The 17,805-nt window shown below is 50.7% G+C and overlaps 1 protein-coding gene across 1 annotated transcript; it reads right to left on the bottom strand.

Annotated features, from left to right (window-relative positions):
• Nucleotides 1-8,281: 8,281 nt before the first annotated feature.
• Nucleotides 8,282-17,600, bottom strand: LOC131096216 (serine/threonine-protein kinase PAK 3-like). The gene is made up of 13 exons (XM_058044531.1): nucleotides 17,525-17,600; nucleotides 16,561-16,598; nucleotides 16,043-16,156; nucleotides 15,406-15,528; nucleotides 14,998-15,178; nucleotides 13,992-14,055; nucleotides 12,710-12,758; nucleotides 11,482-11,594; nucleotides 10,837-10,954; nucleotides 10,085-10,184; nucleotides 9,473-9,669; nucleotides 8,755-8,892; nucleotides 8,282-8,371 (listed from the first exon to the last, which is right to left on the bottom strand). The coding sequence occupies exons 1-13, from the start codon at nucleotides 17,598-17,600 to the stop codon at nucleotides 8,282-8,284; spliced, it is 1,401 nt and encodes a 466-aa protein (XP_057900514.1).
• Between the last annotated feature and the right edge of the window lie 205 nt (nucleotides 17,601-17,805).

The following is a 17,805-nucleotide window of genomic DNA, read 5'->3' as shown; positions in this document are numbered from 1 at the left end:
CCTCCTCTTCTGGGAATGTATAAGTATTGCTGCAGACCCTAGACGCCGGCTTTTTCTGCTCTGTTCTTTGTACTGTGCACACTGTTTAGTTTGTTGTTTTGCTAGTACAATTAAGGTGCTTTTGTGAGCAGCTGGATCAAGCAGTCTCTCTGAGCATCAAAGTCGCCAGGGCCGTTTCTCAGGAAAGCCACTGGCCAACTACCCAGGAAAGGACCAGAGGGCTTCAGTACAGAGGCAAGGCCATGCATCTTTCAGCACTATTTATTCAAAGCATTTTGCACCACAGCCATGGGTGTGGTTTCAGCAGGGAAATGCCATGGCACAAAATGCAAGGAGGATCCTTCTCTCTGACTCACTCTAGCGGAGAGGCCCTGGCACCAACGCAGCACCACCACGTTTTCCCCCCACTTTTGTCCTTCAACGGTAAATTTTAGGACACGGGGCTCAGATGGGTGGCACTGAAGTGACAGCTCTGACACACAGCTGAAACCACCAGGGCCAGGGTGGCATGTGGGACTGCTTTTCTGCTCCAGCAGAACAAGGCAACCCAGAGTGGTGACACTGATACCAAGTGAGTTCAGCCAAGCCCAAAGGGAGTCCAGCCAAGCCAAGCGCAGCCCAGCAGGGTGGCAGGAAGAGGCAGCGAAGCGGCAGATCCCATTCCCACACACAAGCCCAGCGTGGCAGACTGATGGCAGCAGCAGTGCCAAACAGAGCTCCGCAGGGAGAGAGAGACACCCATCAATCACCATCGACACTGCCACCACCACTGCCACAGAGAGGGAGCAGCAAGCTGCCACTGCAGCTCCAGAGCTGCTCCAGGCAGCACCAGCAGCTCCAATCTACCATCAGAACCATTCTGGAAGCCCTGGCCATCCTCTCTTTGCTCCAGGGGCCCCATGTGACACTTCACCTTGCTTGGTTAAGCCATTACCTCTTTTGCACAATTTTCTTCTTCTTCTTGTGTACTGCTTTTTTGTTTTTCTCCTCACTACATTGTGACTCTAACAATCTCAGATTCTCATAGATTGTTTTTTTCCATTGTCCCCCTCCATTGTCATGGAGAAGGGGAGAGGGGACTGGCTTGACAAGGACTATCTCAAGAAGAGGACAAAGAAAGGAGGGAAGGCCTTAGAAAGGAAAAACAACCCTCACGCTGCCTCTTTTAGAAGGAGTAAAAGTGAAAGTTTCTTAATATCCCTCCGCAAATCTCTGGAGTCCTGACAGCCAAGAAGCACAGAAACCTGGAAACCTTGTTGTGAGACACTAGAGGACATTGCTGCCTCAAAACCTTTCAGGCGCTTGTAGGTGGGGAAAGGGGCAGATCAAGCCTTGCTCTGCTGAGGCGATGCCCTACTCTGCACGCCCCACACCCCCAGGCCCGCATCCCAGCCCAGCTGTGGCCGCTGATCCCTGGCACACCGGAGACAATGCTCCACACCTGTGTCTGGAGCCCCTAACCCAGCTCCTAAATGGCCAGGAGAGTGGGAGCCCCATGTGGGGCAAGGCCCCAGGAAAGCCAAAGGCTATTTACCTCGGGATGTGTGGCCACCACATCTCTTGACACTACCTCCTCTTGGAATTTCTGTCAGCTGAACAGCACTGGAACCTCCAGTGGTAGCTCTGTTGGTTCTTTTGGGTCATTTTCTCTTTCTTCTCCCAGTTCCATCCTCTTTTTTGAGGAGATTTTTGAGAAATTTAAAATCTAACAGACTTGGAGTTTGTTAAGTTGAATGGGCTAAGTTAATGCTTCAGGGAATGTTTTATATTGATTAAGTCTTGATCAAAATTTTTTTTTTGCCTTTAAAGTTCTCTGATTTTCAAGAGTTGCCAGGGAAGGGTTTTCTGTTGTTCCAACCCCTTGAGAACATCGCTTCAGTATCTATCCTGCTTTTCTAGCTCAGAATACATGAACAAGTTTAAGTCCTCTTAAAGCCTCTCACAGAGCAACGTTTTGGGGCCTTTCATCTTAATTGGCACAGCAAGCAGGGTACTCTTGAGGTGACATGGGCCTTTTCTATACAGCAGGAACTGCTCGTGACATAATAAAGGAGAAATAAGTTTTCAGTCAACGCTGCTATTTTCTGGCAGAAAAGTAATGGAATCCCTCCCAGAAACTGATCGGAACTTTTCTCCACTGACACACTTGCTAAAAGCTTCAACAGAAAGCTTGTCCAGCCCTAAAGAGAGACAGTGACTGAGGGAAACTGGCACCATCCAAAGTTACTTGTGCAGAAAATATGACCTTTGGTAGAAGAAAATGAAACATTCCCAGGAAAGGACCATGCCTGGTACCCATAGGCATGGAGGTTTGACTCAGAGAGCTGAATGCTGCCCACAGCTAGAAAACGAGCTGAACCAGTTGCAAATTGCCTCAGGGCCTGAAACAACAGCCGGCCTCAGGCCAGAGCAGGAACTGAATGCCGGGATGAAGGCAGCCCCCAAAACATGAGAAACCACTGAAACACGCTGCTGCAAAGCCAAAGAGCTTTAGAGCTGCAATTTAACACTGCCGGGGAAGGCCTGGAAGCAGCGTTTTCCACACGCCAGGAACAGCCGGACCGCCCGGACTGCGAGGCCAGCCCCGCAGCCCCGGGCAGGCCTTTAACGCCTCAGAGTCCAAGCCCGGCCCTCAGCCTCAACTGCGCCCGCCCCTCACAAACACAGGGGCGGGACGGCCCCAAGGGGATGTCACCTTCCTCCGCTCCCTGCAGGACGCGTTCCACTCTGCACGGCCAATCTTCTTCCCTCCTCCTCATCCCAACCCTGCCCGCGGATAAAGAAGGAATTCGCTTATCAGGAGGCAGTGTCCGGTAGTGGTACCTCAGTCTGCGGCAGAAGTGGTTGAATCACACGGGAAAATTAGCAATGATCCCAAAGAAAGTGAAATGGAGAGTGTTTTGAGAATTTCGCTATTGGGAGGAATGAAATAAATCTTTTGGAGAAGGGCAACAACCTGTGGTTTGCAAAGTTTGGACCCCGTGGAGAGGGGAGAACCTGCAAGCAATGCATGAGAAACAGCTGATGTCCCATTCACCTCCTTCTGTGTTATTGATCAAATTTATGGAGGAAGGCTGAGAAAACAAAATCTCAGCACCACCTCCAGAAAGTGAGTTGGGAGAGGGTGGGTGGTGAATTCGAATATCCCAAGACGCTCTCTGGAAAGAAAATGGGGAAGAAATGGAGACTCAGTTTCCCTGCATTCTCAATGGAGCTTTGCAAACTGCTCCCTCTGTGCCTCCTCCTGGCGGCCGTGGGCATTGAGCCTTGTCTGCCACCAGCGGCTGGAGGCCGAAATGCTGCTGGCTAGAGAATCTGTAACCCTTAGGAGCAAACGCTTTCATCAAGGTGCAAGTTTGTTGTTTTGGTCTCGCTAAGGTGATAAATGGATGTGATTTTGCTAACAAAATTGCAAACAGTATATCAATAGTTTTGGAAAATAATGGGGAAAAGTATGTGTGGTCAGTATTATGGAGCAGGTGGGTTTTTTGAGCTGATACATCTACAAGGAGACAGGACAGAGGGATGGGATTTGACCTTGGGAATGGACTAGGTCAGGAACTGACTCCCAAACCAAAATTGGCAGCAACTGAAGTTAAGGCAACTCCCTGTGCAGGACCAGCTTTGGATATGAATAAAGTGGGGGCAATTCCAGATGGGGAGTCTAAAATAGTGGTCTTATCTATGAAATAAATAAGGGTTAATTGGAACATAACGCTTACTTCTATAACACCAAGCTTAATCTGCATGCACCACCTGCCAGGTTATCCAGAGGACATGTGAGGAAGACCTTCAGCCTTCCTCCAAGGCAACCCCAAAGAGACCAGAAGATCCCATGGCAACACTGGGAGCATGCGCTGTGCAGGAGAGTGACACAGATTGCAAGAATGGAAAATAGGAGGAGATTTATGGGACACTACTGATGAATATGTATTAGCATACTGTATGTAAGTTGTGTCTGGATCCTTTTGCCTTCGTACGTGAGGCAGGGTGGGAAACCCTCCCCGTAGCCCGATCAATCGGTGTTTGCTTATGCTTTGTCCGAAGCACTACCAAATTTCTGTAACTACTGAATTTTACCTGATTGTATCATTTCATCTCAGTTAAAATTGCTGACCTCAATGAAAACTGCTGCTAAATTTTAAGTATGTGGTTTATGGAATTGGACATATGAGACCTCATTCTTAACACTCATAACCCTGAATGTTCAAGTGTATCCTCACCAGTCAGGAGACTGGGTGTATGTCCAGACCTGGAATCAAGAGCCACTTAAGCAGAGGCGGAGAGGACTTTTGATCCCATGGCTGTGAGCTTTACAGCGGGAGACTCCTAAATGATGTGATTCAAGTTAGGTCTGGACACACGGAACTGTATTGGACAGTACAGGAAATGTGACCCCGCTGCAGATAAAGCTGCAATGCAACATGTCTAAAGTGAAAAACATCAAATGGTTTATCTTTCTGCTCATTTCCAGAGCAATGTCCCTAGTATGGCAGCATGGCTGTTTGTTTCTGAATTAGTCAACCATCCTAGCAGGACCTTGTACCTAATGACTACAACAGCAAGTGTGGCTTTGAGTGCCAGAGGGTGGAAGAGACCAAGAAAGAAAAGAGAGCCATGTCCTTCTCCCTAAGGACCTCTCTAACATCACATACACAGAAAAAATCCTACCTGACCCTTGGAAAAGAAAGTTGCGTTTCTAGACTTCAGTCCAAATTTGCAAACTGGAATGGAACAGAATGTGTAGATCCAACAAAAAACCCAAGTGACCTAAATCTGAAAAGGTCTCAGAAGGACGGTTGCCTACTTCAGCTCAAGTTTGCCTACATGGTGCTAAGAACCCTCATCAGTATTGAAAAGGTACTGGAAAATTAAAATAAGATAACTCTTGCCAAATAAAGGTTTTTCGTGATTGTCACTTTCTTGAGGTCTTCTAAGTTTCTTTTTACAGACTTTTACTGTTGGTTTGATTAAAGCATCACCAAAACTTTCTCAGGCAGAGAACACAAAAGAATGCCAAGTGGATAGTTCCTCTGTATGAAGTAGGTCCAAGTGGGACTGAGTTTTCTTCTTCGAGAGCTGTTTCATGGATAGATGAAGTGGTGACAGGACTGAAGAAGTGCTGTTCTTCGCTGCATTGAGTGTTTACATGTCTTTATCTTGCTAAGTTGTAAGACATTCACGTTCATATGTTTTATAGAAGTTTGTTGCGCGTAACATTGAGAAATTTTTGTATTTTCTCTCTGGTAGCCACAGTGGGTGGGGAAGATTCCTCCCTAAACTTATCTTAGGAAAGTTTTTAGACCTCTTGCCATCTCCTCAGAGCAAAACAGAAAATCCCTCCTGCAGGGCGAGTATGTGTAGTAATGGTGGGCGATGTGTAGAGCATGATTGTGCAGAAGAAAGGCACGTGGAACTGTTGGTGGTCCCTGGCAGCAGGGAGAAAAGGGGCTGACAGAAGAGCAGAGGTGGCAGCTGCAAAGCTCTCTCCAGCTGTAGATAAAGGAGGCAGAAGTGGTTAAGCTGACTGAAGAGAAGAAGAAAGATTTTGGGTTTGAGAAGCACTGAAGGGTTAGGTAAAGTCAGGAAAGGTATTTGGTCTGAACCCAGTACCTTGAGTGAAATGATATGCTGAGGAGGTTGGAGCCTCTTGAGTTTTGTGATGTCTTTGATCCCCCACCCCGAGGCAATCCAGCCTGTTACGACTATGAAGTCATTTCAGATGACTTTCCTGAGAAAGGCTGCTGTGCTGTCATTTTTTGAAACACAGTGAGAGGATCCCTCTCTGGCCCTTCTCTGGTTCCCTTCTCTGGTCCACATGACAGCCAAAGTGAGTCCATTGCCAGCAGGAGGGGTGTGCAAATGGGGGATGTCCTGGGGACAGCTGGCCAGCATGGAGCACTGCTATTGGGATGCCAAAATTCTGGTGGGGAGAAAGCTTCTTGTGTCTCATTTGCAAGCTGAGCTTCCTATTCCCTTTCAAACCCTTTCACAGTCTAGTGCTCTGTCAACACTACCTGAGTTCCATGATGGGAATTCTCAAGTCCTTTCAAAGAAGCCTTGCCTGAAAGAGAACAGGTCTGGCTTGCAGAGCATTGCTCTGTAGGCCTTAGAAAGTCGCTTTGCCAGCCCTTACCCACCTACTGCTCAAAAAACACGTGTGAAAGACTGAAGCTTTGCCAGCTGGGACAGTGGCCAAAAGAGAAGAGAGTTAGGGGCAAAAGAATGAGAATTATTTTGGTGTTGGCACGTCAGGTACCAGGTGGGTGAAAAAAGCCCTCTGTAAATAGCTTAGCGGACAATCAGGGAGGGGAAGGTGCAAAGAAAGGAAGAGGTAGAAACATCAAAGGAATGAGAGGACTATGTACAGAAGTTGAAGGTAGCAAAAAGAAAACAAAAAAGAGTGATTGGATAAAATACGGAAAAAATTAAGCAAGTCTTCTCCTGGTGGTGGATGGTGCACTGGGGAATAGTGTCGGCAGATTTGGGCGCCCATCCCAAAGCCATCACCTGTTTTCCCTCTGCCCTGATGGGTCCAGGCAGGCTGTTGATCTGCATGGCCACTCCCAGTCAGCCCTCGAGTCCTCTGCTCTCCATGATAAGCTCACCATAAGCTGTCTGGCTGTCACCCGTTGTGGCTTCTCTTCTCCTGAGGCTTGGTGTTGGTGGTTGATTGTCTGATGTGTGGCTGTGTGGTCAGTTCTTGGCCCGTGCCCTCCGGGACATACCCCCACAACTGCCCATTTTTTTTGTTTTATTTAAAATTCAAAGTATAACAATCATAGTAAAAATAATAATCTTCTCTTAACTAAAACCAATACAATATTTAATAGACTTTACCTAAACTTGAGAATTAAAATAAACAAGTGGGTTCATATTGCAGAGCACAACCAAGCAATATGTCAATACAATTTTCATTCCCCCTCGCTTCTCAGGGCCTGAGTGCTGGGCGGCTTCCCACCACTTCATTCCCCCTCACTTAGCCACAAAACAAAAGAGAACACAAAATCAAAAGGACTTGTAGTGGCACCATTCCCTGGTGCCCTTCACAAATGCACAAGTCAAAAGAAAAGGTTTCATGGGGGACTAGAGTGGGGGGGGACCTTCTGGTGGGGCAGGGCACAGGACTCCTTGTGGGGGCAACAGAGTCGGTCCTCCAGCTGTTTTATTGTCAGCTTTTCCTGGAGGTTTGATCCCTGAAACATGTATTACAACAAAAATGGCGGACTGCTAATACAAGAGGAAAGCAGGGGCAGGATTGAGGGCTCTCAGAAAGTGGGTTAGGGTAGAATCCAGGGCACCATGGCCGGTGCCATCCTGGCAAGGAGACAGAAAAGGAGGGGAGATGGCAGATGGCTGGTGGCTCGCCGGTGCTCTTGAGCAGGTTCCATCTCCCGGCCTGTCCTTCTCAGGGATTGTGGGTTCAGGGAAGTGGGGGCAAACCACAAAAACTGGGAAAGGAAGTCTGTTGAATATTCTGCAACTACAATTTAAATTTAGATGGTTGTCAATTAGACCATCAGTTACCGCCAAACATCGCAAAGTAAATGATTTTCAAGAATCACTGTATCGAACGTATCTTGAAACGATAAACAGAAATCCATGGGAGAGGTTAAAGTCTAGGGGAAATTCTTCCAGGCCACAGCCCCAGGAAGTCTCCTAGCAGGCCCACAGGCCTCCACAGTGGCTCAGGCAGATCCCAGCTGCACAAGTTTTCACTCCCTCATGTTGGCCTTAGTTCCCGTGGCAGAACTTGCCTTCCCGCTGGACATTCACCTGCGCCTGAGCCTGTGGAGAAGCCCGGCTCCCTCCCCCTCCGCCCACAGCCACGGCAGCATCCCCAGCAGTGACACCACTGCTCTGCTCCACTTTGCCCTACTCTGCTCCTCTAGTCACAGCTGCAAGCCTGTGTCTCTACAAGAGGTTATGGCCTGGAGGCAGTGAAGGAAGAAGACCTTCTAACAGGCTTCCAAACCCTGCCACAAACCCCATCCATGGGTCTTCCCACATCAAAGAAACACCTGCCCATTCAGAAGCAAATTTAGAGCTTATTCAGAGGCTGAGAACAAAGGGAAGCTTTCTGCACAGTCAAGGTTTTATTTATGACAGTATTTATTTTGACTACCAGTCTCAACACACTACAACCTATGATCTGTAATCTTGAAACTACAAACTACGAGCTATAAACTACAAACTACAAAATACAGACTACAAACTACAAACTACAAGCTATAAACTACAGACTACAAACTACAAACTACAACAATGGCCTCTTCCAGGGCTAGTATCTCCTGTCGGCCATAAACTGCTGCGTGGCCATGATGAGAGGCGTCAGGTCAGAGGTTGGCTTGGCTGATGTTACGAACGGATGCTGCCCAAAGAGAAAAAGAAAACATGAACTTGACCTTTCCTCACAGGCTGAAACAGGCTTTCTCTGGCTACCAGAAAGATACAGAAAGCAGAAAGGAGGGCATTCTGGGCACCTCTGTCTCCACATCCAGGACCTTGCTACATGAGGCAAACATGGCTCCCAATCCCACAAATCCATGAATCCAGATGAGGAGATTTGGTCTAGGTGACCTTGAAAGGCTCCCTCCAAGGCATCCTAGGCCAGGATTCTCCTTTGTTTTCCTCTGCAAGCCCCCAGACTGGAGATACTTAGGAGCGGGGCCCATCAGACGCCTTGGACTTGAGCAGATGAGGAGCCCCTGGCAGCGGGCAGCTGGCGCAGCCTGCAGCCGCTTTGCCTTTTACCTGCAGCAGTTCCTGGGCAGACCAGCGCCTGTCCTCGTCCCTCTCCAGGCAGCAGTGCAGAAAGTCTCGCAACCACGCCGACTGTTGCCTGGGCTTCTGCAGCTTCGGCCTGCCCCCGCTGCTGATCAGCTCTTGAACCTAGAGAAGAAGGAAATGCCACACTCTACCTGTCTCCTTCGCACCCCAAACTGCTCACACACACCCCACTGGACAGCCTCCACTCTCCAGTGGCACTTCACTCCCTGCTAGATCCTGGGAGATACATTTCCAACCCCTGCTGAGAGGACCCAAAGCAGCCCTAGCCAGTCCAATATGCAAAGGCTCTTGCCTTCACCCCTGATTTCACTGGCTGATGCAATTAAGAGCAACTCCATCAGCAAAAGCACACTTGGCTTCTCTGAGAACTGACAGCAGCTCTACACGCTATTTGGAGGATGAACTTTGGTCTAACTCTACTGTTTCCAAGGATTATTCCATACAATGCAGCTCAGCACGGCTCACTGCTCCCTTAGGCAAAGCTTCCGTCAAGCAAAAGGCATCACGATTCTTTGTGCTGCTCCTGCACTGAATTGGCAGAGGGGATGACCTGGACAAGGAGCACGAGACACTATGCGGCCTGGAACCTCTCATTTCCAGGTGTTAGCAAGCTTGCCAGGCAGAGGAATGGGAGCAGATTTTGTTTGGGTGACAGCAGAATCTGAGAGCAGTTGCAGCGCACCGTGCGGGAGGTTTCATTCCAGTAAGGAGGCGCCCCTTCCACCATCTCGATGGCCACAATGCCAAAGGACCAGATGTCCACTTTGGGGCCATAGAGCTTCCTGGTGAAGATTTCAGGCGCCATCCAGTAAGTGGTCCCGACAGCTGATCTCCGTTTGTTCTGCTCAGCGGTGAGCTCAGCAGCAAGGCCAAAATCAGCTGAGGAGAAAAAAGGAGGCAGCGTGAGTGAGGAAAGCAAACAAAAGGAGTCCCCACTGTACCCATGTCCAAGAAGGCAGCGTGGAACCCAGCTGCCATAAAGGGGCCATGCTGCCGTTCCTTGGGCCTGCAGCAAAAGAAATGCAGATTTGGCCACTTAGCAAAAGCCCCCAGTTTCAGACAGTGGCTTTTAGTGCCCTGAAGCTATTAGACTGTGAGTGCCTTGCTTGGGAAGGGACACATCCACAAGCCAAAGGCACTCCTGAGCCCTTGTTCCCAGCAACACCTCCCTGCGCCTTGTGGCTGTGCTCTGCGCTTGCAGCAGGGCAGCCTGCGCTGCAAGGGAACCGGCAGTCACCCAAAGGCAGCCCCACACCACAGCCTGCCACGGCAGAGCCTGCTCAGCAACACCCACCCAACTTGACAGATCCGTCCAGACTCAGGAGAATGTTGCGGCTTTTGACGTCCCGGTGGATCACTTGCTTGGAGTGAAGGAAATCCAGGCCTTGCAGGCACTGAGAGAGGAAAGAGAAACACCAGCCTAAGTGGATTTCATCCCACAAGCAGGGAAGTGGCACATCTGCAACACTGCCACATTCCTGGGCCATGCTGAGCCATGGCAGGACAGGCTGCTGGCAAGGGCAAGAGCTTGCTGCTCCAACACAAGGACAGCAGTGCCTTTCTAAGTGAGGGTGCGTTTGCTTCTGAAAGAGAAAGGGCAATTGTTCCTCTGGCCAGTGCCCTGCAACCACAGACTGACAGAGCACTGCTGCAGTGGCTGTGCTCTCTCCAGCCAGGCAACAGTGGATGCTTTTGCAAGCACCACTTTGGGTGCAAGGCTCTCCTTTGAGGCTCAGCTCTCTGAGAGTCCTGCAAGTATCTCTTTGTCTTTGCCACTTGTTTGACATTGCACCACCAGCACTTTTGCCCTTCAGGGATGCAGGAATGCAGCTCACACAGGCTCCAGGCAAGTGTTTAGAGAGGCAAACACAAACACACTAGAAGAAGGGCAGGGACACTGGCAGGCACTTCAGGTGCTCTTGCTACTGCCAGTCATAAGAGAAAGGCAGCAAGGAGGCTCAGGAGATGAAATCTCTCCTCTCCTCATCACCCGTTTGGAAGGACCATCGCGAGCAAGCCATGGGAAGCACAAGCACCGTCCCTTACCTCCCGAGAGACAGCTGCTATCTCTCCTTCTGCCAGACGAGTCTCCCTGATGACATCGTGTAAGGAACCTCCGTCCATGTATTCCATCACCAGCCAGAGTTCCTTGTCCAGCAGGTAGCTGAAAGGAGGAAACAACAGCCTGGAGATGAATGTGCAGTGCACTCCCACCACCTGATGCATTCTTGTTTCTGTGTCTCTCTCAGAGGAAGACAGGAGGAAGTGAGGAGTCATTCACTATGCTCTACAGGCCTTGAACTCTGGGCAGTCTAAAAGACTGCTTGGTATCCACACCAACGCAACAGGCCAAGGGAAATACAATCTACAGTGCTTTGTCAGCACTTCAGATGCACGGGGGAAAAAAATCAAGCCCCAAACCAAACAAAACCATGGGGAGAGAGCACAGGAACTTTGAGGCTGTTGGCTCGGTAAGATAGAGCCAAGTCTGGCCTTTGAAGGCGCCCTTCAAACTCGGTATGCCAGGAAAGATTAACACAGCCCCAATGCAATCTCCTCCCAAGACGCTGTAGATCAGCCCAGAAACAGGAATGAACAGCTCCATCCTCTGCCAGCCACCAAAGGAGTGGTTGAACCTCTGGCTTGCAGGATGTGAATGACCTCTCGCGGCAGAACAGCAGAACCACTCACCTGTCTACATAGTTGACAAGGTTGGCATGCTTATTGCCACGCATGACCTGGATTTCATTCAGGCACAGTTCGCTGCCGCTCTCTTGCAAGAGACTAATTTTCTTTATGGCCACCTAAAACGACATAGAAAGCCATGAACCAAAGAAGTATGTGGCACAGGACCACAAAGGCAACATGGAGACAGGGATTATGGGATGATAGTGCTGGGCTGGGCCAAGCTGCCTTGTGACAGGACATCAGAGCGCCTGCTTGGGCACTTCCCAAGACACGGAGCCACATATCCTTTGCCTTGGGAGAACCTGGGAGAAACACGCTCTAAGCTCTCCACCTCCAAGCTCTAACAACCCTCACTCTGCCCAGGGCCAGTCTGCCCCCAAGGTATTACTTTATCATCCCCATGCTCATTCACACACCTCTTGCAAGCAGGAAGCCATTTTGTGCTGGTAAAAATGGAACAAAACTGCTGGGAAACCTTTGGCACTTCTAGGGTGTTTGGTCATTCCTCCAGCAACCACTGGCATTCTCTATTGCATAACAACAAAGCCAACTCTTACAGACACGACAGAAAAAATGCTGTCCTAAAAACATCCTGAGGCTTCTTCCCTTTAAGAAATACACCCCTCCATACTTCACAGAAAAAAATGCCTCCAAAAAGGACAATCCTAGCACTTCCTCACTTCAGGAATTTTTATTTTGCTCCGCTAAAATATTTTCCTTCACACCACTGACATTTGCAATTACTGCCTGACTGCAAAAAGACATAACTCCTGCCTTGATCTCCCAGGCGTATACACCAGGCTCCGAGCAGGGCTTAGGCCCTTGAGAGACTCCTTGCAGACCACTCTCTCTGAGCACACTTCCAAGGGCAGCACTGCAGGTGCCTACAGAACGACCAGCACCATTCCCATGTACTTGCTGACAGCCAGAAATGAGAACTCAGCAACCCTGCAGCCCCAAAGAGCAGTGCCATGCTCTGAGACACCAGCTGGGCACTAAGACCCAGGCAGCGTGTCCTCCTCTGACAGATACCGCCTGGCCTCCTTGCATTCCCTGGGGCAGCTGAGGAGGACAAAATCTGTCCCCACTGCATTTGGCAGGCGGACACTGCTCTGCACTTCATTTCCCTTTGCAGCAAAGCTCTACTGGCCACCCAAAGCTCAGCCACAGCTCACAGCAGAGGGGAGGGCACTCGACAGCTGCAGAAGCTGCGGCGCTGCTTGACGCTTACCTCTTCTCCTGTGGCAGTCTCCACTGCCATGCACACCAGGCCAAAACCCCTAGAAACAAAACAGCAGCAGAGAAAGAAGAAGTCCTTTATTCCCTGCAAGGGCAAGACACTGCAGTCCAATGGGAAAAAAGCCCCTGGGCAAACAGTAAATGGAACAGGACCGATTCTCGTCTTGATCTTTTCCCCCTTTTCTCTTTCTGTATCTGTACATGTGTGGGTTTTTTCCAGGAACTTGCTGGTTGGGCCTTCTCCCACCTCTCCTTGGAGTCTGTCTGCCAAACTCAAGCACCACCACTCAGGCCTCCTGAGAAGCCTGAAGCCATGTAACAGCCATGGAGGAAAGCCTCTAGACACAGAGTCCTTCTTCAGCTTGCAAGCAAATTAGTGTCCAGCAACAGCCAGAGCAGGCAAAGGCTTCCACTGCTGCACACACAAATGGAGAAGTCCTCAAAACACAGGATCCCTGGACAGCTGCGTTCTGGGTCCAGAGCATTTGGCAGCTGCTTCTCTTCAATGCATCAGACACAGGGAGGACTCGACTTTTCTGCAGACTTTTCTTGTACATTTGGCTTCTCACTGAGGACATGTTGCAAATCAGTCCCATTTCCAGGCAGCAGAGCCGGCTTTCAAAGGGAACAGCTTGGTGGATTCTTTGCAGGAAAGGCCTAAACCCGACAGGATCCACCAGGGGTCTGCCATCAGCCAGATGATGCCTTTTCCTCTGGAGTGCATTGGCACTGGGCATTGCCCTGAAGCTTTGTCTTTTGCCACCTCAGCTACAAAAGACAGCTGCTTCTTTCATTTCGGCTTTTGCCTTGTAGATTAGGCGGTGGCCATCCTGACCACTGAACCCTGTTTTCAGCAAACTACTGGAAAGAAATGTTACCGAGAGCTGTTCCCTGACAGCTGTCAGCTGCTAACTTGACCTTTGAGGCAACAAAGTTTCTCCTCTTTTCATGCCCACGCAGTCTGTGTTCTTTTGAGACATGCAAAAACGATTTCTCCTGGGAAAAGCGGCAAACAGGTGCAACACACTTGAGGGGCAGGAGATCTGCCAGGTGCTGCTCTTTGCCGCGGAAAAGACACTGCCAGCATCCAGGTGTCTTTGCCATGCCTTCGAACCACAGCTATAAATGCTGACCCGTACTGAGAGATCATCAGGCATCATCTTAACGCAGTGTCTGAACAGCTTTGGAGCTTGCCTGACGTCGCTCTGGGCAGATGTGACACCAGCAAAAGGCACAGGCCCTCCCTTTGGAGAAGGAGCTGTGGCTGCACTCACCCTTTGCCAATAGTTTCCAGTTCTGTGTATACAGCCTCAGGATCTCCCTCGCTCACCAGCATCTCTGTAAAAATCCCAAGGAAAGATGCTCACTTCAAAAGAGATCCCACCCTGCAGCAGATCAGAAAGGCAGCCCCACTCTCTGCCACACTGGGCCCTTTCAACTCGGGCAGTCGGGAAACAACAACACCACCGCACCACCACCACCTCAAAAACAACAGCAGCAAGACAAGCAGCCCTGCAGCACAGATGGCCTGCACCAAACTAAAAGGCTAAACTAAAACCTAAGCACATGCAGAAACAGTCAGAGGAGACGGGGATCAGGAACCTGTAACCAAGAGAAGTGATTGTTGTCTGGAAACATTAAGGGCAGCAGGAAAAATAAAACCTTGCTGTTCTTGGCAACCAACACTCTGTGACATTCAGCCAAACCTTGAATCCTTGCAAACATCAAAGGCATCTTGGCTCCTGGCATCATTGTTCTCAACAGCTGCCCTTTGCAGCACAGCAAGAATATTGCAAAGTGCTTCCAGCAGAAGCGCAATCTCCAGCTTTAAGCAGGACAATTTTGCCTAAACAATGGCCTTCTGCCTTTCAGGAGCAGAAGCTCATGTTCCAGCCTACTGTGATGGGCCTTAGGAATGAGGTGCCTCAGCCTTTAGGACAGGCTGAGTTCTGAAGATGACCTTGGCCGTGCCCCACAGGAGCTCCTTGAGGCCTGAGACTCACTGGCTGGGTCACGGCCTCCTGCTCAGCCAGAAACAATCTCTGGTTTGCCTTTTGCCTCCAGGGAAGCTCAGGCAAAGCCTAGCCAGGCTGAGCTGCTCTCAGAGGCAGGAGCAACAGCCCGGTGACCCCTCACCACCTCAAAGCACAACAACAGGTCCTGTGTGGAGGCCTCAGCACCTGGCACTCAGCTGAGGAGGAACAGGAGCTGGCACAGCTCATGCCGACACACGCACACACAGGGCACTGCTCCAGCAGACAAGGATCACAAAGGACCTACTCAGCATGGCCAGGCACTTGTCCTCTGTCCTCTCTCCCAGCTGCTCTCTGCTGCCAGAGGAGCTACTCGTGCTCCAGATGCACGAGCTGCTCCCGCTTGACTTGCCAGCTTGGGGACTGGAGGCTCCTTCAGAGGCCTCTGCTGCAGCTCCTGCAGGTGCCAGGACAGAGGAGGTGGAGCTCTGGGACAAGAAATGAATGAGGGTCACAAATGTGCCTGGCAGAGATGCCCCTCCCATCCCATTTCAAATGCAAGCCCCTAGGAAGATGCTGCTGGCCTCATCCAGGGCTCTTCACCTCTCAGCTTTGGCAGCCCGCTTCTCCAGCTCGAGGCCCAGAATCCAAAGGCTGCTTTTACACCACGCACAAAATGACACCACAGACACTGCTAACCAAAGCAGGCACTTACTGATGATCTTTGCTCTGGCCCTGGGCTGACAGCAGGGGCAGGTTCATCGGCACCTTCCTCCTCTTTAGCCTCTTCCTCGGGTACACAGGCAGCCAGAGCAGGTGCTGACGCTGCCCTTCTGCTCTGTGGACACACAGCAGCATGAGGGACAGGAAAGAACCTGTCATTCACAACCTAACCTATATTCAGCCACAGGCCCCGCTGCATCTCAGCTGATCCTTTAGCTACTGACAGCTGCTCTCTGTGCAAGGCCAGGTCCCTCCTGGGGACAGTGTCTCCAAATATCCTGCAAGCTTCTGAACTGCACCTTTGCACTGCTCTCTTCACCGGGGACTGGGAGCCTGCACAGCCACTGGGCACCAAGGGCCTCACTTGTACCCCAGGAGCATCCAAAGACATCCTAATGCTACCTCTTTTCTCTTGCTAAGAAAAAATCACAGCCCCTTTCAGAACAGTAGGAAGGTGATGCCTGAACATCCAAGTTCCACGCCCCTTTTCCAGGCCTCACAGCCTGGGGGAAGGGCAGGAAAGATTCCAGCCCTCAGCATCTTCAGCCAGGCACGGGAGGTGCTGTCTGATCAGAAACTTGCAGCTATGCTTTGCTCCAGCCACAGGAATACCCTGAGCTGCCACTTACTGATGCTGGATGCTCAGGCCCTGCAGGGGCACTTTGCTGGGCATCTTCCTCCCCTTTGGCCTCTTCTTCAGGAAGACACGCAGCCACAGGAGGCTCCGAGGTTCCTTTTGGGCTCTGCAGACAGACAGCACTGTCAGGGACACGTAACCTTCTTTAGATTCAGCTCCAGAGCCAGATGCACTAAGGAGAAAGCATCTGCAGAGAAAGGGGATTCTAAGGTGCTCAAACTCAAGTAAAACGGGCCAATTTGATGGGACTGCACTCCCTTGTACAGGAGAAATTCCATCATGGCTTAAAGCACCCAGCAGCCCCACTTTCAGCTGCTTAAAAGCTCTGGAAAGGAACTGGAGAAAACCTCCTGGGCTTCTCCAGCCCCTGCTGCTGCCTAGGCTGCAAAGGGCCTGGACTGTACTTTCATTCATCCAGTCAGGCTGGCACTGGACTGCAACAGGCCCAGCTCACGGCTTGCTCCACAAGTGTCAAATGCTACCAGCGCCAGAGGCTCCTTTGCCACTCACCCAAAGACCGGATTCTCTCCAGGCAAGGCTGATGTGACCTGCAACACACAAGGGAAAAAGAACCAGATGCTGTAAGAAAACTGCCTGTGCTGGCCAAGCCCGCCAAAAAGTCAAGCCAAAGACAGAGCATTCTGCTTTCACTGCATCACTCCAGCAGCATCCCTTGTGGCACACAGCCAGCAAGACAACAGCAGCACAAAATACTGCCTGGTGTCTACCTTTTGTCCTCTTTGGCCACTCAACCTACAGAAACTCGAGACTGAGAAAATCTCCAACTTGTTCTCTAACAGTCATTGCTTCTGCCCCACCCCGGCCTGCAGCAGCTACAGCTCCTCTCTTTCCTCTACTTCAATTTTCTCAAGACATTGCATGCAGCAATTGCCATGAGCTTACTGAAAACCTTTCCCCAGGGAGGCTTCACCCCTGTCCCCCTGAGCCATGGTGGCTGTTCTATGGTGACACAGCAGTGGAACAGCTCCTGTGTCTGGGAGCATACAAGAACTCCTCTAAAATGTCTAGCTCAGAGGCCTTTTCCAAGCGCGTTCCGTAATTTCATCGCAGAACAAACGGCTCTTTTAGCGTGCAGGAAGCGTCAAGTTCCACAGGCACATGCTGGCATGAGGGAATGCAGACAAGAAGACTTGAACTGAGGGACTTTCCCTCAGTCCTGGAGAGCAGTGCACAGCTTTTACAAGGACTCCTGCCAAGCTCTCCCAGTCTTCCCATCCTGGAAGCTGTCTTGCTGGAGCCACCAAACTGAGGAGACTCCAGACTCCATTGCCACAGGCTATGGCACGGCAGGAGCGGAACCCCTGCAGGCTACATTACAAATGCTGCCCACGCCCCACTGGCGAGAGACACCCCCTTCTTAGCTGGAGCTCGGCGCAGGGGCATTATCCAGCTGAAGGCCTCTTTGTGGCATTTGGGTTTCCATATGCTGCACTGAACAAAAACGTCTACTTACGTGCCAGGTGGGTGAAAAAGTACCCGGAATAAGCCACAGTAAAGGCCGTGAAAGCTGCAGCACACGCTCCCTCCATGGCTTGAGCGGCGCCGGTCTAGTCTGCACCAGACAAGACCTGTAGGAAGAAAAGAAAAGAAAAATACTCAGAGTCGTGCTGGCAGAGACCTCGTCGATGAGCAGGTTCCCCTGCAGTGAGCGTGCACAGAGCTGCTCTGCACACTGAGCCCTTCCGGGCCTCGGCACAGCAACTCTGCCTGACAACGCTGCCATGCGGCCGCTGA

The sequence above is a fragment of the Melospiza georgiana genome, chromosome Z, assembly GCF_028018845.1.
Source record: "Melospiza georgiana isolate bMelGeo1 chromosome Z, bMelGeo1.pri, whole genome shotgun sequence".
In the NCBI taxonomy this organism is placed as follows: Eukaryota; Metazoa; Chordata; class Aves; order Passeriformes; family Passerellidae; genus Melospiza; species Melospiza georgiana.
This window is presented reverse-complemented; position numbering and strand designations above follow the sequence as displayed.